Below are 18684 nucleotides of genomic sequence, written 5' to 3'. Positions count from 1 at the left end.
GCTGTCCCTGCAACCCCCCAAAACTTCCTAGTGATGCGGCCAGCTCCCCACCCCAAGCCTGCTTCCTCCCAGCCTCAGCCTCTGCCCCGACAATGAATGCTCTACTTTCCACCCTGAATGGTGAATGGCCCCGCTTTCTCATTATTTTCCCACTCCAGGGATTCTCCTGAGTTCCTCTAAGAACCTGGCCAGATTCCATCTCATTTGACATGGTCATCAAAGGGAGGCCTCTTGTCTCAGGAGTAAGTTCCAAAGAGCCCTGATCTTGGCATGCACTGAGAAAGAACCAAATCCAAAGTTTCTCAGGACAAGTCTGCGAATGCAGGACTGGGGAAAGCTACAATGTGCTTTTCTGCCTCTGGGCCTTGCTAAGCCTCAGCTTGGCCCCCCAGGTCAGAGGCTGAGGGGTCGGGGCTCCTAGCGTCTCTGTGGGACAGGCAAGGCCCCAGGCCACTTGTCTTGAGAGGTCCCTGAGGGCTGGCTGTCCTGGGAGCTGGACTCCTCACAGCAGAGAAGGGGATGGTTTTCAGGGAGACTTGAGGGATAGGTTTGCTTTAAACCCTCCTCCCACCCCAGTGCATCGTGATGCTTGAGAGGGATGGGGAAAGCTGGGGGTCAATGGCAGGGTGAACTTTGTAGGAGGTCTTTTCAACCAGGAACAAACAGGCAGCTAGGCCCTCAATGCAAAGATGGTGAGGGGCCCAGCTGGCTTGGAGACAAGGCTGCAGGCCCTTCTCTGGAGCCCTGGGCTGGGGGAGGGATGGCCCAATGTTGCTTCCCAGACTCCATCACCAGACTGCCAGAAAGTGTCACAGCACGTGTATTTGATGGGGCATGGTCTCCGGAAACTCCCTCAGGAAACAGGCGCCTGGGAGGTCTGTTTCAGGGCAGAGAATTCGAACAGAGGTCCCACCCCGAGGCCCTGAGGGGAAGAAGGAAGCAAAAGGGCAGGCATGGAGCGTTAGGGTGGTGGCAGAGAGGCAGGGGACCCTACCGGACAGGAATGGGGATGGTGGGACACAGGAAGGAAAGGCACAAAAAAGAAAGATGAGGACAGTCATCAGAAGCAAAGCTAATCTTTTTTTGAGGGAAGGGGATACCCTGTAGCCCATGCCCAAGCTAAATGCAGACTGAGTATAATCCATGCTTGTCTAGGGAGGATGTCAAAATGATTTAAATATTTATTATAATATTTAATATGTTAAAATATAGGATGGGAGTGACAGCACCTGGTCAGGATGTGAGGAACACCCAGAAACATTTCACCCCCACTTCTGATAAAGGACCCACCCACTCCCCAGGTGGTACCTGCAGGTTCCCACCTCCTGATCTTGCCCACACTGTTCCCACCACCACCCATCCCCATCCCCAATCATCCTTCAAGGCTCAGGGCCACCTTCTCCAGGAATCTTCCAGAAATGTTCTCTCCATCCTCTGAACAGCCAGAGAGCATTTGGCTTGTACCTCTCTGAGGTCCCCGACCACTTACCAGCATGTGCGCATGTTATCTGTCAGAGACTGCAAGGTGCAGGGAGCAAGGGACTGGTTTTAGGTATCTTTGCAGAACTGCAGGACACACCTACCCCAGCCCATCACCAACACAGGGCCACACATAATGAGCATTTAACAAAAATGAATGACTGAGACTGCTGGGGCGGGGAGAAGTGAAGGGTATGGTCAGGGTTAGGGATCCAGGTTCCAAAGCAGCAGGCCAGAGTCCCTCAATGATGATGCTGGTTTTACAGAATCCTGGGATTCCAAGAGGCCATGCATGCCCAGTTCACACAGGATGTGAATGAGAATACCCCTGTGTGTGAATATTACAGAACCACGTAGGCATTCCTTTCTCTGAGACATTCGGGGCCCGAGCGGGAAGGGCATTTTGGCACCCAGGGTCACAGAGTGGGTGGGTGGCACCTAGGAACACCAATTCCCCTCAATCCCAGCTCTGGGCCATTTCTATGAGACATGAACACAGAAGAGCCTCCTGTCCTCATGACAGTCGGTAACTGAGAGGGGTGGTCTCCCAGAGAAACCACAGCAACGCCTGCATCCTGAAAAGCTGATGCCTACTGGGGCCAGGCACCCCAGATAAGAAAGGGAAGGAGAAATTGCACACAGAGAAATTGCAGAGCATGTTTAGCGAAAGTGGTGCAATTGAAACATGGGCATTTCAGGCAGTCAGAAGTTTGGGAGTCTCAAAGCTTGCAGAACTTTAAAAAAAAAAAGGGGGGAGGAGGGAAGGAGGAAGGAAGGAAGGGGAGTATCAATGGTCAGGGGAGAATGAATTGGCAGCGGGGGCGGGGGGCGGGGCCTGCAGATTACCTCCCGTCCTGCCCTGATCGCTGAGTATTTGATTGCTCTCACCTGGGCCAGTCTTGCACCTGACAAGGGCAGGGCCGCGCATGCTTACCTTGTCTGCAACCACAGCTTAAACCATTTCTTTGTGGCTCCCAAGCAGTGGGATTTGGGGGCCAAAGCTAATAATTTCTGTGCAGGCAGAGTCTCAAGCCCTTCTCTCATCTTCCCTCCCAGCGGTCCGGGGACCCACGGGGTTATCTGTGCTGAGATTGGTTCTTGGCTCAAGCCAACCATGAGCTACCCTCTGGGAGGCCCAAGGGAAGGGGAAAGCAGGGACACATGGGGAGAGCTCTGTTTCCCTGTGGCAGACCTCTGATCACCTTCAGGACACCGATGTGAGGTAAACCCATATAATTCTGGCAGCGTGACAGGTGGTACAGACCTTTAGAAAATAAATCTGTCCAGCTACCCCAAGAACTATAAAAACAATCATGGTCTCCAGCCTGGATACCCTACTCTTGGGAATTTTTTTCTAAAAATTAAATTTAGCAGAAATGAAAAATGATTTGCCGGAGACTATTTTTTGCAGGAAAGCAAAAATGGTAGGAAACAACCTACCTGTTAGACCTAAAAGTCTAACAGGGATGGTTATTTATACTATAAGACATGATTTCCCAAAATTATAAAGGCCTGGAAATTGATGATAAAAGCAAATAAAAAGTCTGTGTTCAATGTAATAAGTATGCCAAAAACATACAGATGGACAAAAACCTGAAGTGTATAAGGGTACTGACATTTGGAAATTTTTAAATTAAAAATTCCATTAAAATTTTTAAAATTAGACTATCTGATGCTGTCCAGAATGCATTTAAGTGGACATCCTTACTTACTGCTACTGAGAGCATAAACTGATATAATCTTGGTACAGGTTGGTACCACTTACACGGCAATTTGGTAATATATATCAAAAGCCTTAAAATGCCTTTCATTCAGAAATTCTACTTTCAGGAGTTTATCCAAAGGAAGTAAAGAGAAATATGGGGAGATTTACGTACAAAGGATATTTATTGCAATATTATTTACGATGGCAAAAGACTTGAAACTACCCAAATGGTCAATTGAGAAAATGATTACGTTAGAGAATAGCCACACAATGGATTACTATACAGTTATTAAACACATTTTGAAACAACATTTGATGACAAGGAAAAATGCTCATGATATGCTACATGGAAAAAAACATGATATATGTATATGATATATATATGATATATGTATCATGTATACATATATCACATATGATTTTAAATATATATATATTTATGTATGTATACATATATATACATAATACACACACAGATCTTCCTTGACTCATGATGGGGTTCATCCTGAGAAATCCACTATAAGTGAAAATATCATCTCGAACCTGTGCCCCCTGCAGTGGAAGCACAGAGTCCTAACCACTGGACCACCAGGGAATTCCTGAAAATATCATATCTGAAGTTGAAAAAGCGTTTAATACATCTAGCCCACCGAACATCATAGCTTAGCCTGGCCTACCTTCCACATGCTCAGAACACTTACATTAGCCTACAGTTGGGAAAAATCATCTGACACAGAGGCTATTTTATAATGAAATGTTGACTATCTCATGTAATTCATTGAATACTGTAATAAAAGTGAAAAACAGAATGGTTGTGTGGGTACAGAATGGTTCTAAGTGTATCGGTGGTTTCGCCTCGTGATCACGCGGCTGACTGGGACCTGTGGCTTCCACGGCCCAACAACATGAGAGAGTATTGTACCCACTAGCCCAGGATATGATCAAAATTCACAATTCGAAGTATGATTTCTACTGAATGTGTATCGCTTTCATACCATCACAAAGTCCATCTTAAGTTGGGGACTGTCTGTACAGAGATAGAGTGAGATACAGATACATATATATCTATATCTATATACACATTATACAAACCATCCTAATTTTGTACATATACATATACCAGAATGTTAATTGTGATCATTTCTTGCAGGTGAGATAATGAGCAGTTTTTATTTTCTTCTTTAGACTTTAATATTTAGAGATTACTACCCACGTCACATCAAGAGGCCCACAATATCAGCTGTTCTCATGGTTAGGGATGCCGCCTCGTAACCTGGTTGAAGGGGTGTCCTCCAAGCTCTCCACTGTAAAGGTACCTTTTCCCCTTAGTAATTGCTAAATAATATTTGGAGGAGGTGATACTTACCTGAAAGCATAAGAATATCCTGTTTCCCAACAACTTTTACTCTATGAAAATAGCATCCATTAATGATCCTTGTCAAAATCAGTTATTTTGTTGAGGATTACACAATGTTTATTTCCTTCTACATTTATTAGCTGACATTCTTCTGTGAATATGAGCTTCCCTCTTTCACAGTTTTAGTTTTACTATGGACTCATGGATTCTTCTTATTATTATTCAATGTATTATAATCCATTGTTTTTCTTTTTCTTAATGTTCGAATTGTCCCAAATGTGGCTAGTGGGATGCAGCCACTTCCTGTTCCTGTGTCTCCATCAGTCTATGAACAATTTCTTACTTTCTGCAGCAAGTCTCTTTGCCTTGGGTGTGGATTTGGCCATCTCTCCAAGAAGCCCTGGGTCCTTTTTGTAAGTAATGGTATTTAGAAACCAAGATCTGAGTGCTAAGTGTGTTCATTGTTACTGGGGTATCATGGACCTTTCCGTGAACAGAGCCAGGAAACTGAGAAATATAAATGTAAGTGTGTGTGTGTGTGTGTGTGTGTAAATCATAAGTTCATATTGATACCTCCAATTCAAATACAACATCACATAGTTTTTGTCTTTTCCCCTACTCCATATTTGTATCTCCCTGCTCCCATGGTGAGAACCCTGGTTCCCAACATCAGTATAACGATTTATTCTGTCCTACAATACACCCCAAATAGTTTCAGATTACCACACAAGTACTAATAATGAGTTGGTGTTATTAACACTGTTTCAGTTGGTTTTCTATGCCCTTCAGAATGATAATCTGCCAACCATTCATTCTCTCAAATAATTATTGAATTCAGAATAGCAAACCCCTTTCATCTTCAGTTCATAATTTAAAGTAACTTAGATGTCAGCTGGTATAGCCTTGCCCTTAGGGATCTAAATCTAATTCCATGACCTATGTGGAAGGACAAAGCTAGGGCTTCTGCCAGGTCCCGGTGGTTTCCTTCCTCAGGCCCAATCCTGCACACACGGCACCCTGGCAGTAGACTCACAGCCCCTCAAGATCCCTCCAAAGAATTTACTCTTGCTGGACTTTAGGAACCAGGCAGATTTTATGACAATATCACAGGAATGATGGTGGAGGGGACAGCAACTTTCACAAGCATGTATGAACAATCTCAAAAGGGCCCGCAGACACTAGCCTTCCAGTTCATCGTGGTTACTCGCTCTCCTTCCCACTGTTTTTCCCTCTTGTTCCTTCTCTCTCCTCTCTTTGGGAGGATCAAAAAGCACAATTCTTCCTCCTCTGTCAAGCAGGCCAACCTCCTCCCTTTCTGAAGCCTTGCTCAAGACATTCTTAGAACAATGACAGCCTTCTTCCTAAGAGAAATTATGGTGAATAAAATTTGCTCCACCTCATTACACATACAAGGGTTGGAATCTTTTTAAAGCTTGGTCTGTTATAAATTGCAAACAAGTAGCTGCAAAACTCTCTCAAGATGAGTCTATCCATTGACTCAGCTAATGCCCCTCAGAACCGGGTCACCAGAAGGCTCAAGCTGCCCAGGATCTTTCCACCTCAGGACACTTTGGCTTCCAGAGCCACCTCCTCATGTTCTCCACTCTCCTCCCATCCTCACAGATGAACGGGCCTGTCTAGATCTCCTCCCCCTGGGCAGTCACCAACCCACGCTCCCTCCCAGGACACCAGCCAAGGGCCCTGGGAGAGAAACAGTGCTTTGAAGACATAAGCCATGGTCTGTGGACTGAGCCCAGCAGAAGGGGGAACTGGCCCTCCTGGTAGCACCATAGTTTTGGGGGGGAGGGGCTCAGGTAAGAGATTCTTTCCTCTTGGTGCCTCTAATTTCTCATTGTTTCCATGCAAGTGGCTTTGCTAAGCAACCTGCCTCGACTAGAACCAGGGAGGGCATGAAGGGCCCACTCATGGATGGCCCTTCCAGATTTTTTAGGGCCTAGAAGATCTTCTGTGGGCAGAAAATTTCCAAAAGGCCAGCAAGTAGTATTGGAAACAGTTCCCAGCTGGGATGCAGGAGGGAGAGGTCTAGTTCTTTCCAGGAAGCCTATCAGAATCTTTGATAAGGGGAAGAAACATGTGAAATTTGAAAACTATTCTAAAATTTCTGTTGCACTGGTTATTTCCTAGTCAGTAAATAGTTAAGTTTCCTTGACATTTCAATTAATAGTAAAAAAAAAAAAAAAAAAGTATGAGATTTTTAAATTTACCAATGGGGAAATAGGGAAAAGATGGTTTAGTGATATACAAGAATGCTGGGACCTTTCAAAATGCAAGAGTTGAAGATAAAAATGTGGTACAGGAAGAGAGCAGTAAAATGAAATGGTCTGGGAATGAGAGGAGGGTGGACTGGAGAGGTGCCTGTGAACAGCGCAGGCGGCGTGCTGCTCTGCAGCTGCCCATCCATCCCCAAAGTCCCTGCCTGCTTCTGTTAATCAGGGGAGCCCTGAAGAACCTCCGGACCTCCCAAGGCTCCCTCCACCATCTCTCAACGTGCCTCGAAGTCCACCCTTAATAAGCACTGGCCTTTACTGCCTCCTCCATCAAGCAGCTGGCATTTATGTCGGGATTTGTGTTGCAACTCTATCTAGCTGTGCACCGTTTGGGAGCTTTCAAGAAAGACACATAACCTAGGCTAGGTAAGTAGTTTCTCTAGTTGGGTGCTCTTCCAAATTTTTATGGAATCACTGTGATTACTCCTTAGGAGAATCTAGACAGGGCCCAGAAGTACAACAGCCTTGCCCTTAAGAGGCAGTACATCCAAGAGGTAAGGTCAGCCAGTTAAATACTTGAGTCCTTCATCCTTCCTGAGATACAGGAGGAAATCACGTATCAGGGTAATTCCCACATTGCCTATTACTGGGCTGCTCTCCCAGGAACAATGGGAATGGTTCTAGGTCCAGGTACCTAGCAGGCCGTGTGCTTCTTTTCCCTCCAAGAGTTGAAGCAAGCCAACGCTCAGCACAGAGAAGATGAGCAGAGGAGTGCTGTCTACTCAGGGGGGCTATAACTCAGAGGCTCAATGACTTGCCTCAGGGTATGTGGGCCTTCTTCCAGCTGAGTAATCTTAGGGGGGGTTCCCTAAACTTGAGTTACCTGAACAGGAATGCAAAGGGTTCTGGAGACAAGCATACCTGCGTTCATACCCTGGCTCCATCACTGGCCAGCACCATGTGCATGAGACTTAACTTCTGTCTGTCTGTTTCCTCATCTGTAAAATGGAACTTAGAATAGAATCTACCTCATAGGGTTGCTTTGAGTTAATCTGACGCGCTTCTACATGTAAAGTGCTTATGACACTGCCTTGCTCACAGAAAATGCTTAATAAATATGTGCTGCTTTACATGTGTATGCATTCCTGTGCACATCTGTAAATACAATACAAAGGATATAAAGACACACTTCTTGGGATGGCTCAAGTAAATCTGACAATACATTTAAACTTGATAGTATCAAGGACTGGTGGAGCAACTAGAACACTGTAGATGAGAATGTAAAATGTACAGCAATTTTTAAATGACAGTTTGGCAGTTTCCTACGAAGTTAAACATTTACGTACCACACTTACCGTATGAGCCAGCAATCCGAGTCCTAGTTATTCACACAAGAGAAATGAAAGCATACGTCCACACAAAGAATGCTCAGAGCAACTTTATTGACAATAATCAGAAAATGGGAGCAGCCCAGGTGTTCATCAGCAAGTGGGTGGATAAACAAATTCTGGAACATCCTCTCAATGGAATGCTGCTCAGTGGTCAGGAGGGATGAAGTACTGATACATGCAACAACACAGATGAATCTCAAAAGCACCATGCTAAGGGAAAGAAGCCAGACACACAAGACTACATACTGTAGGATTTCACTTATATGACATTCTAGAAACAGCAAAACAGCAGGGACAGAAAACAGATGAATGGTTGCCAGGGGCTCAGCATGGGGTGTGGGAGATGGATTATAAACGGGCATGAGGAATGTGCTAGGGTGACAGAAACGTTCTACATCTTCATCGTGGTGTGGACACGACTCAATATGTTTGTCAAAACTCATAGGATGGTTCACACATAAAAGGTAAACTATACCTTATACTCAGCCTTACCTATCCGAGGAGGGAACTGTGTAGGGAGAGGGTATGAAGGATCCTTTTTTGTTCTACTTAAATGCATCTGAACTGCATGAACTTTTGTAATATAATCCATGTACTCGGTAATAATTTTATTGAAGTTTGAAATAATAATAATGACATATATCTACCTTGAAGGGATGTGGTGAGATTCAGATGAAATGAGATAATGTGTATAAGGCAAACACACAGATGACCTATGGACCTTCCGAAGTCACAAGGTATAAAGGCCAAGGGGTCTCCATCGAGAGTGACAGCCATGACTCACCTCAGTGACAAAGAGCGTGCGAGGGTCTATGATGTCCAAGAAGTGCCTGAAGCGACCGTAGAAGGATGTCTGGAGAAGGGGTGGGAGAGGAGACTGGATGAGTTTCTGTACTCCGTCCTCCAGACAATGGGGAACACTGCCCACAGCTCATCCTTACTGCCAGTGTCCCACAGTCCCCAGGACTCCCCAAGCCGGTGAGGAACACCAATGAGGCCTTGCTTCTCAGTGACCTGAGGGCAGCTTTCCCAGGTCTGAGGGCTTTCTAAAGTCAACTCAGAAAGACCATTAAGACACTCAGTGACTGTCCCAATGTCTCTTCCACGTGCCTCCCATTCTGCTCCCAGTGCCCTGAGATCTACGCCAAGCGTTTCAGCAGCTCCCAGGCACCACTGAGCATGCAGACTGGAGGGGAGGTCTGGTGCCCAGCCCTCTCCCAGTCTCTCCTGCCCAGCACAGCCTCTCTGCCTTACTTAGGACCCTCGAGTGAGGTAGGGTCCCTCCCCAAAGTCCAGCACAGGCACTGCCCCCAGGGAAAGCTCCCCACAGGTGGAACTCAAACAGGGTGGTGCCCAGCTCGCAGCCCTCAGGCCTTCCTTCCCCCATAGCCCCATTGCTGCTGTGAGGCCCAGGACCAGGGGCCAGCTCCCCTATCCTTGCCCCAGAGCAGGGGCCTTGGAAAAGGAGGGCTTTGTGCTAAACAGGCCGCAGGCATTAGAGCACAATGAAAAGAAACCAAGCAACGCTGCTGCTGGGCCTTCTGCCCTCAGGACAGGGCCAGCTTGGCAAAGCCAAGCTCAAGGGGAGGAGAGAGGGCACCGAGCTAGGGGACAAAGGGGAAAGCTGCAAGCGCCGGGGGTTCATGCCTCACTACACTCAGGCTGTGTCCCAAATCCTCCCTGGAGCCCCACAGCTCTCCAAGCTCATCCTCCGCTCAGTGCAGGAAGAAGCCTCCACACTCTTTTCCCTTCTCACTAGGGCACCAGACCCTGCAGCCGATTTCTGCTCCTTCCGCTTCCCAGTAAAGACCACAGAAGGACCCGGGTCACCAAAAGGTCCCCCGCACACACCAGGCCCCATGCCACCTCCATCTCTCTGCTCACCATGGCACCCCCTGCGTGGAGCAGCCTTTCCACCCCCAGCCTTTCACAGACGCATCAAGCTTCCACACCATTCCTAACTAAAACAGTTGCTTCTCTAACCTCTTATAACTCAAATGGCCTAAACGATTTCCCAATTTATACATGATGCTCAATCAGAGACGTTCAGAGGTGTGGTCAGGGATATATGCTGAGGACACTCACTGCTGCATTTTATATAAAGGCAGATTGTTAAAATGACGATCCAGGTACATGATCGAACACTACACAGCCCTTTAGAATCATGTTTTCAGACAATGTTTATGACATGCAAAAATGCTTATGATTTGTGAAATGCATGTAAAATGCATGATTCCAACCTAATAGACAGGAGATAAATAGAGCTAGATGGATATTAAATGGATAGCAAAGAGACGGGATGACATCCACTAGAATAAACCAGGGTTCTTTAGAGAAGTGGCTGATGCCAGGGTTGGGGCAGGGAAGGTACACGATGAGACTGGCACATATTGTTGTGCTAGAAAGTAATGAAGTGCCACACCCCGAAATGATGGGGCATGTTCAAAGGACCAGCAAGAGGCAAATGGACGTTGTGTGCCTCCGAGAGGTTCCCAATAGCGCTCACATAGTATTCTGAAGGGACTGAGTCTAATCACGTGAAGACATCAGACAGACCCAAACTGAGGAGCATTCCATAAAACAACTGGCCTTGTTCACCAAATACGTCAATGTCGTAAAGACAAAGGAAGACTGAAGAACTGCCCCCACATTAAAGGAAACTAAAGAGGCAAGACAACTGAATGCAACGCATGATTTTCGACTGAATCCTGGACTAGAGGGGGAAATGCGCTCAAGGACATTGCTAAGAAAACTGACAAAATTGGAATAGGATTATAGATTAATAAAAGTAGTGTACTCAAATTAAATTTCCTGAATAACTGTACTGTGGTTATTGCTATAGACCGAGTATTAGTGTCCCCTCAAAATTCATATGTTAGGGCTTCCCTGGTGGCACAGTGGTTAAAAATCCACCTGCCAAGGCAGGGGACATGGGTTTGAGCCCTGGTCCAGGAAGATCCCACATGCCTCGGAGCAACTAAGCCTGTGTACCACAACTACTGAGCCTGCACTCTAGAGCCCGTGAGCCACAACTACTGAGCTCTTGTGCCACAACTACTGAAGCCCACATGCCTAGAGCCCGTGTTCCTCAACAAGAGGAGCCACAGCGATGAAAAGCTCACACACCGCAATGAAGAGTAGCGCCCGCTAGCTGCAACTAGAGAAAAGCCTGCGCAGCAACGAAGACCCAATGCAGCCAAAAATAAATAAATAAATAAATAAATAAAAATAAAGTTCCCTTAAAAAAAAAAACAACTCATATGTTAAATCCTAAGTCCCTAGGTGATGGTATTTGGAGATGAGGCCTTTGGGAGCCCTCATGAATGGCATTAATGCTGTTATATTGACTCCAGAGAAATCCTTTGCCCCTTCCACCGTGTAAGAGCACAGTGAGCTGTCTATGACCAGGAATCAGGCCCTCACCAGATACTGAATCTGCCAGTGCCTTAGTCATGGACTTCCCAGACTTCAGAACTGGGAGAAATTAATTTCTGTTGTTTATAAGGCACCCAGTCTATGGTATTTTTATTATAACAGCCCAAACAGACTAAGAGATGTAAGAGAATGTCCTTGTTCTTAAGGATACACTGAAGTATTAAGGGATAAATGAATATAATCTCCTCTCAAATGGTTGAGAAAAAATAACATGTATAGGAACTTCCCTGGTGGTCCAGTGGATAAGACTCCACGCTCCCAGTGCAGGGGGCCCAGGTTCGATCCCAGTTCCCACATGCATGTCACAACTAAGAAGTCCACATGCCGCAACTAAAGATCCCACGTGCTGCAACTAAGACTCAGTGCAGCCAAAATAAATAAATAAATAAATATTAAAATAAATAACGTGTAAATATACAGGGTGGTAATAAAATCTGGAAATGTAGGCATTATTATTCTGTTTACAGATTGAAGATGTTCTTGGTGACATGTATATTTGCTATGTTTCTGGACTTTATGATCATCTGTAGACAAAGAATAATAAAGGAAATGTGACAAAATGTTAAAAACTAGTGGATCTAAGCAAAGGGTATATGGAATTTCTCTATATTCTTCTTGCAACTTTTCTGTAAGACTGAAACTGTTTCAAAATTAGGATTTCAAAATCATATTATTTAAAAAGCTAGATGAAAATATATTAAAATGTTAACAGAGATCGCCTCTCTGTAATAGGATTTTTATTTCCATATCTTTTATATTGCTTCTAAAATGAAAAAAAAATCAGTATTATGTATAATATAAATGATATTCTATTTTTAAAATATATATTTAAATTAAAATACAAACTGGTCTATTACTCGATTATAAGCTCCTGAAGGATGTGGGCTATTGGATATTCCTTCTGTATTATCTTCCTTGGCTCCTGGTCTTGTGTTACACACCTAGAAGAGGCTCCACAAACACACTGGCCACAGGAATGAATGAGTGGGCCGGTGAACAGCCAATGCCCTGGAGGCTTCCTGGAGTGATGGAGGCCCAGCTGAGCTTTGAAGGGAGGGTAGGATTTGAAAGGGACAAGAGTATGGCAGTTAGCAGCCCAAGGAGGGAAGAGGATCAGCAGGGGCAGAGGTGAGGGCCTGAAGGAGAACGGCCTGAGGGAAGCAGCTTCTTGAAGATGATCCAGTGCAAACATCCAGCCTCTGACTTGCCCTGTGGTCTGTCACTGCCTTCATCCTGTCCCGGCCCTGCTAGCCCTCTCGTATTACTCTCCACCACTGCCACTGGGAGAGAGTCCTAAGTAAAACATTCTGCTCCATTGATACCTACAAACCCATACTGGACTAGCTGAGGGAACACCACGACGAACAAGCCCGCAAGGAGCCGAGACCATCAAGAGAGACAAACAAGTAAACAGATAACTATAAAACACTGTGATCCCTAGGGCTTCCCTGGTGGCGCAGTGGTTGAGAATCTGCCTGCCAATGCAGGGGACACGGGTTCGAGCCCTGGTCTAGAAGGATCCCACATGCCACGGAGCAACTTAGGCCCGTGAGCCACAACTACTGAGCCTGCGCGTCTGGAGCCTGTGCTCCGCAACAAGAGAGGCCGCCATAGTGAGGCCCGCGCACCGCGATGAAAACTGGCCCCCACTTGCCACAACTAGAGAAAGCCCTCGCACAGAAACGAAGATGCAACACAGCAAAAATAAATTAATTAACTAATAAACTCCTACCCTCAACATCTTCTAAAAAAACAAACAAACAAACAAAAAAAAACCAACACTGTGATCCCTGCCTAAATGAGGCATCATTATGGGCACAGGAGACACAGTTTATTCCTCCCTAGTGAGTCAGGAAGCTTCCCAGAGGAGCTGGGATGAGTGGATGGATGAGTTTACCTAGCAGAGAAGGGTATCAGCAAGAGCTCAAAGGCATGCAGGCTCGGGTCAGAAACTGCACCAGGCTCCTGTGGTTTTTTCAGTCATTCACCAAATAGCTATTGAAGACCTACTGTGTGCCTAAGACTGTGCTAGGTCCTGGGAGTAGAGCAAGGTTAACTGACTAGGGGAATGAGGAATAACACAGTCATGGTAATGCCTAGATCTCTAGTCAGGCACTAATGCTTATTAACCAGGGCCTTCCAGATGTAACCTCTCAACAAACACTTAAACATATAGGCCTGAGATTCAAGAAAGGGGTTCTGAGTTGGAAATGCTAGGCATACATGTCCTAACCCAATCAGACTAACCTCCCCCACTACCCTGGGAAAAAGTCAGGCTTACTGACTCACTGCAATGAGGGAGGCCACAAAGTAGAGGAACTATAAGGCATTTTGTCAAACAAAGGGAAAAAATTGAGTTAGTGCAGAATTCTGGGGAAAGGTAGAGTAAAATTTAAATGAAGCAGTACATTAACAGGCTGGAAGCAAACAGGGCTGTGGGGAAGGGGGTCCACATAGGTCTGGACTGAGAAGTAGACATAGGGTTTTGTTTTTTTTTTGAAAACTATAAAATTAAAGCTCCTTATTTGAAGCTCTGCACTTGCGTTGATTCTCTGAGTCAAAGTGCCATAGGCCCACCAATCAAAAGGGGGATGTGTCATTCCTAATGTCACCTGGTTCTACAAGGATTGAGCCATTAGCCACTGCAGTCTCTAACCTTCAAGACACCCTGAAAGGAGTTCAGGGCAGAGTTCAGGGCAGAGATCAGGAAGGAGGCTCTCTGTGCTCTGGGAAAATTGGCAGAACAGGCCTTCAGAGTTAAATATTTTCAGGACAAATCTTTTATGAACATGGATTCTTGCATCTTCCCATACTTAGAAAAGCACTAAAACCATTAACTAAGGTATCTGTTCCTCATGCGTGGCAGCAACCTTCTCCTGAGATGTGTGCTTGATTACAAGTACCCTTCGCCAAAATCATATACATGCTGACCTCCCCCTTCACCTCTTCAGAGCAGTTTCTCAGAGCTCTGTGAGAGGGTGTCTTCCAGACTATAGTCCTCAGTAAGACACTAAATAAACTCAACTCACAGTTCTTTATGTTCTGTGTTTTTGTGGGGTTTTTTTGTTTGTTTTTACATCTTTATTGGAGTATAATTGCTTTACAATGGTGTGTTAGTTTCTGCTTTATAACAAAGTGAATCAGTTATACATAAACATATGTTCCCATATCTCTTCCCTCTTGCGTCTCCCTCCCTCCCACCCTCCCTATCCCACCCCTCTAGGTGGTCACAAAGCACCGAGCTGATCTCCCTGTGCTATGCGGCTGCTTCCCACTAGCTATCTATTTTACGTTTGGTAGTGTATATATGTCTATGCCACTCTCTCACTTTGTCACACTTACCCTTCCCCCTCCCCATATCTTCAAGTCCATTCTCTAGTAGGTCTGTGTCTCACAGTTTTGGAAGTTTTAGCCACAGCAATCAGAGAAGAAAAGGAAATAAAAGGAATCCAAATCGGAAAAGAAGAAGTAAAGCTGTCACTGTTTGCAGATGACATGATACTCTACATAGAGAATCCTAAAGATGCTACCAGAAAACTACTAGAGCTAATCAATGAATTTGGTAAAGTAGCAGGATACAAAATTAATGCACAGAAATCTCTGGCATTCCTATACACTAATGATGAAAAATCTGAAAGTGAAATTAAGAAAACACTCCCATTTACCATTGCAACAAAAAGAATAAAATATCTAGGAATAAACCTACCTAAGGAGACAAAAGACCTGTATGCAGAAAATTATAAGACACTGATGAAAGAAATTAAAGATGATACAAATATATGGAGAGATATACCATGTTCTTGGATTGGAAGAATCAACACTGTGAAAATGACTCTACTACCCAAAGCAATCTACAGATTCAATGTAATCCCTATCAAACTACCAGTGGCATTTTTCACAGAACTAGAACAAAAGAATCAACGTTGTGTTTGTTTTTTTCTAAGTCGACACTACTGATACACTTTAAACAGCAAAGTTTCTGGCAATCTATGACCTTGGAGAATGTGATTTCTCAGTGAGTATGAAAGAGTGGCTCCCCAAAGAAGGAGGTGGCTGGGATACCTCAGGGCTGAGCAGGCCCTAGTCAGAAGCACTCTTCTTCATAGCTGCCTTTATGTGTCTGTCCTCCCAGCCTGATGCAGGACACAGCAGGGAAGGTTTCTACCTTCTCGGCCTAATTAGTTTTTATTACTTTCTCAATAGTTTAATATGTATGACTTTTTTTGCCCTCCAAAATTCAGACCCCACTTTTACCCCATCAGATAAGCAGTGGATGTCTTTCCTTCCCTTTTGCTTCACTGGAAAAATGAGTCAGCCAAGTAATTCCTTCCGTTTCCCTTCACAAGAAAGGTGAGTCAGCTAATTCTCAGCAGGGGCTCGAGGCCTGCTGCCTTCCTAACTCTAGGGCCTGGCCCAGGAGAGCAGAGCCAGAGAGCTGCCTCGGGAGCAGCAGCTGTGGGCAAAGGCCTGAGAAGAAACTGACAGCCCGCCTGCACCCAGACCTCTAAATCACTGAACCTGCAGCCCAAAGGCGGCAAGGCTGGACCAGCTCAGTAGTCTTTAACCAGGCTACACACTGAATCACCTGGGTTTTCTAAAATCCAGGCTGTACACCCAGGGATTCGAACGCTATTGGCCTGGGGTGGGCTCCAGGCATCGGTGTCTGTTTAGAAACCTGCCCAGGTGATTACTGTGCAGCAGGGGTTGAGAGCCACTGGACTGGAAGGTGTTGACCGTGTCCACAGCACAAACAAGCCCCAGGACCAACCCTGGGAAACAGTCGCTCTCTAGCCTATAGAACGTAAATGTATAACTACCTGCAAGGCATTTTCACTTTAGAACTTATTTCAGGCAAACTATATGAGAAGCTCCCCCATTGCCTCCTGACTCTCAGCCCACACAAACCTCTCCATCTTGAAGTGAAGAGTGCGTTTTCCTGCCCACAAGCTCCCTGGACCCCAGAGGGAGCCCTATGCAACCCACCTGCGCTGCTACCGTAGGCCTTGGTGGATTTTGGACCCAGGACACACACAGCACACCCATACCCCCAGTCGTCATAGCAGATAAGTGAGATTTCAGAAGAAACAAGGAAGTTTAAAAAAAAAAAAATAAAGCAAACTTATTTCTGGATAGACTGAATCACAAATGGGAAGAATCATGTGTGTTTGTTTCCTGTCCTGGGGCCCCAAATTGCCAAAAACGGTGTCAGGACTGAAGGAAGAAAAGAGTGGGTTCAGGAAAGGAAATGAGCAGAAAAGGAGGAGGAAAGGGAGCAGTCAGTTCACAGAGTTCCCCAGGCACTCCTGCCATCTTCCCTTCACCTGGCAATATGGGGCAGTGGTTAAAAGTATGGACTTAAGGGCTTCCCTGGTGGCGAAGTGGGAGAGTCCGCCTGCCGATGCGGGGGACGCGGGTTCGTGCCCTGGTCCAGGAGGATCCCACATGCCGCAGAGCGGCTGGGCCCGTGAGCCGTGGCCGCTGAGCCTGCACGTCCGGAGCCTGTGCTCCGCAACGGGAGAGGCCACAACAGTGAGAGGCCCGCATGCCGCAAAAAAAAAAAAAAAAAAAGTATGGACTTGAAGTTTACAGGAACAACAGGGGACAGAGGAACATCTTAACTTATACCACAGAGATACCTTCAGTCACATTCAGAATAGGGAAATTGTACAGGACAAACAACGCAGTTTCTTCAACAAATAGAAAGAAAGAAAGAGGGAAGAACCAATAGATCAGAAGAGATGAAAGGAACCTATCAGTCAAATATGATGTGTGGGCCTTGTGGGATCCTGAATGAAACAAATCAATTATTTTTAAAATGATGTGACAATCAGGGAAATGTGAATAGTGCAATGGACTGAATGCTTGTCCCCACCCCACCCCCAAAGTCATATGTTGAAATCCTAACCTCCAAGGTGACTGTTTTAGGAATTGGGGTCTTTGGGAAGTGATGAGGTTACCCTAATGATTAGGACTAGTGCCCTTATAAAAGAGACCCCGGAAAGATCCCTCCTCCCTTCTGCCATGGGAGATTACAGCTAGAAGATGTTATCTGTGAAAAAGAAAGCTGACTCTCATCAGACAGTGGATCTGCCAGTGCCTTGATCTTGGACTTCCAGCTTCGAGAACTGTGAAAAACAAATTTCTGTTGTTTATATGCTACCCAATCTATGGTATTTTGTTACAGCACCCCAAACAGACTAAGACAAATAATGACTGGTTTGATGACATTAAGAAATAATTATTTTAGGTGTGTTGGTGGTATGATGGTTATGTTAAAACTAATCAAAAAACCCTCTGATACCATGTGAAAAAGAAGGCACTTCACCTCTGTGACATTCTCCCCCTAAAACCCATAACCATCTAACCACGAGAAAGACACTACACAAACCCAAGTTGAGGGACCTTCTATAACATATCTGACCAGTGCTTCTCAGAACTGTCAAGGTCATCAAACACAAGGTAAGTCTGAGAAACTGTCATAGATCCGAGGGGAGACTGAGGAAACATGACGACCAAATGGAATGTGGGATCCTGGAACAGAAAGATAACATTAGTGTAAAAGATAGTGAAATCCAACAAAGTCTGGAGTGTAGTTAATAGTAATGTTCCAATGTTGGTTTCTTAGTTCTAACAAATGTACCGTGGTAATCTGAGATGATGACATTAGGGGAAACTTGGGTGAAGGTTATACAGGAATTCTGCTACTTGACTTCTGTACACACAAAATTATTTCAAAAATTTTAAAGTTTATTTAGAAAAGCTAACCAAAAAAGTCTTTACTTTTGAGAGATACCTACAGCACGCACAATGAAATAATGGGCTTTGCTTTAAAATAATTCATTGGTTGGGGTGGGGGCATATAGGTGAAATGAGGTGGGCCTCACACTGGCAACTGTTGAAACTGAGTGACGGGTGCACAGGAGTTCATTGTCAATTGCCTCCACTTTTGCGTGTTTGAAAGCCTGCATAATAAAAAAGTTGACAATAAACAGACAAACGTAGACTCTGGAGCCAGACTGCCTAGGAAGTAACTGAATCTGTTTGTGTGCCGGTCTTCTCACCTATAATACATGGGATAAGTGTACCTGT

At 45.2% G+C, this 18684-nt stretch overlaps 1 protein-coding gene and 1 long non-coding RNA gene across 5 annotated transcripts in view; both read right to left on the bottom strand.

Moving 5' to 3' along the window:
• The window catches only part of SFXN5 (sideroflexin 5), a 117269-nt gene that overhangs the window by 94000 nt on the left and 4585 nt on the right, over positions 1–18684 (bottom strand). For all 4 annotated transcript variants that reach the window (XM_022561249.2, XM_022561251.2, XM_030763205.2 and 1 more), the window contains exon 2: positions 8945–9013. In XM_022561249.2, coding sequence (XP_022416957.1) covers positions 8945–9013 — 69 coding nt within the window. The remainder of the gene's footprint in view (positions 1–8944; positions 9014–18684) is intronic.
• LOC149747721 (uncharacterized) lies at positions 8193–8938 on the bottom strand. The gene is made up of 2 exons (XR_016395402.1): positions 8808–8938; positions 8193–8370 (listed from the first exon to the last, which is right to left on the bottom strand). It is a non-coding gene; the product is annotated as an uncharacterized LOC149747721 (long non-coding RNA).

Source organism: Delphinapterus leucas, chromosome 13 (genome assembly GCF_059928025.1).
Source record: "Delphinapterus leucas isolate spDelLeu-1000000601 "Yukka" chromosome 13, BTC_Dleu_Yukka2, whole genome shotgun sequence".
Lineage (NCBI taxonomy): Eukaryota > Metazoa > Chordata > Mammalia > Artiodactyla > Monodontidae > Delphinapterus > Delphinapterus leucas.
This window is presented reverse-complemented; position numbering and strand designations above follow the sequence as displayed.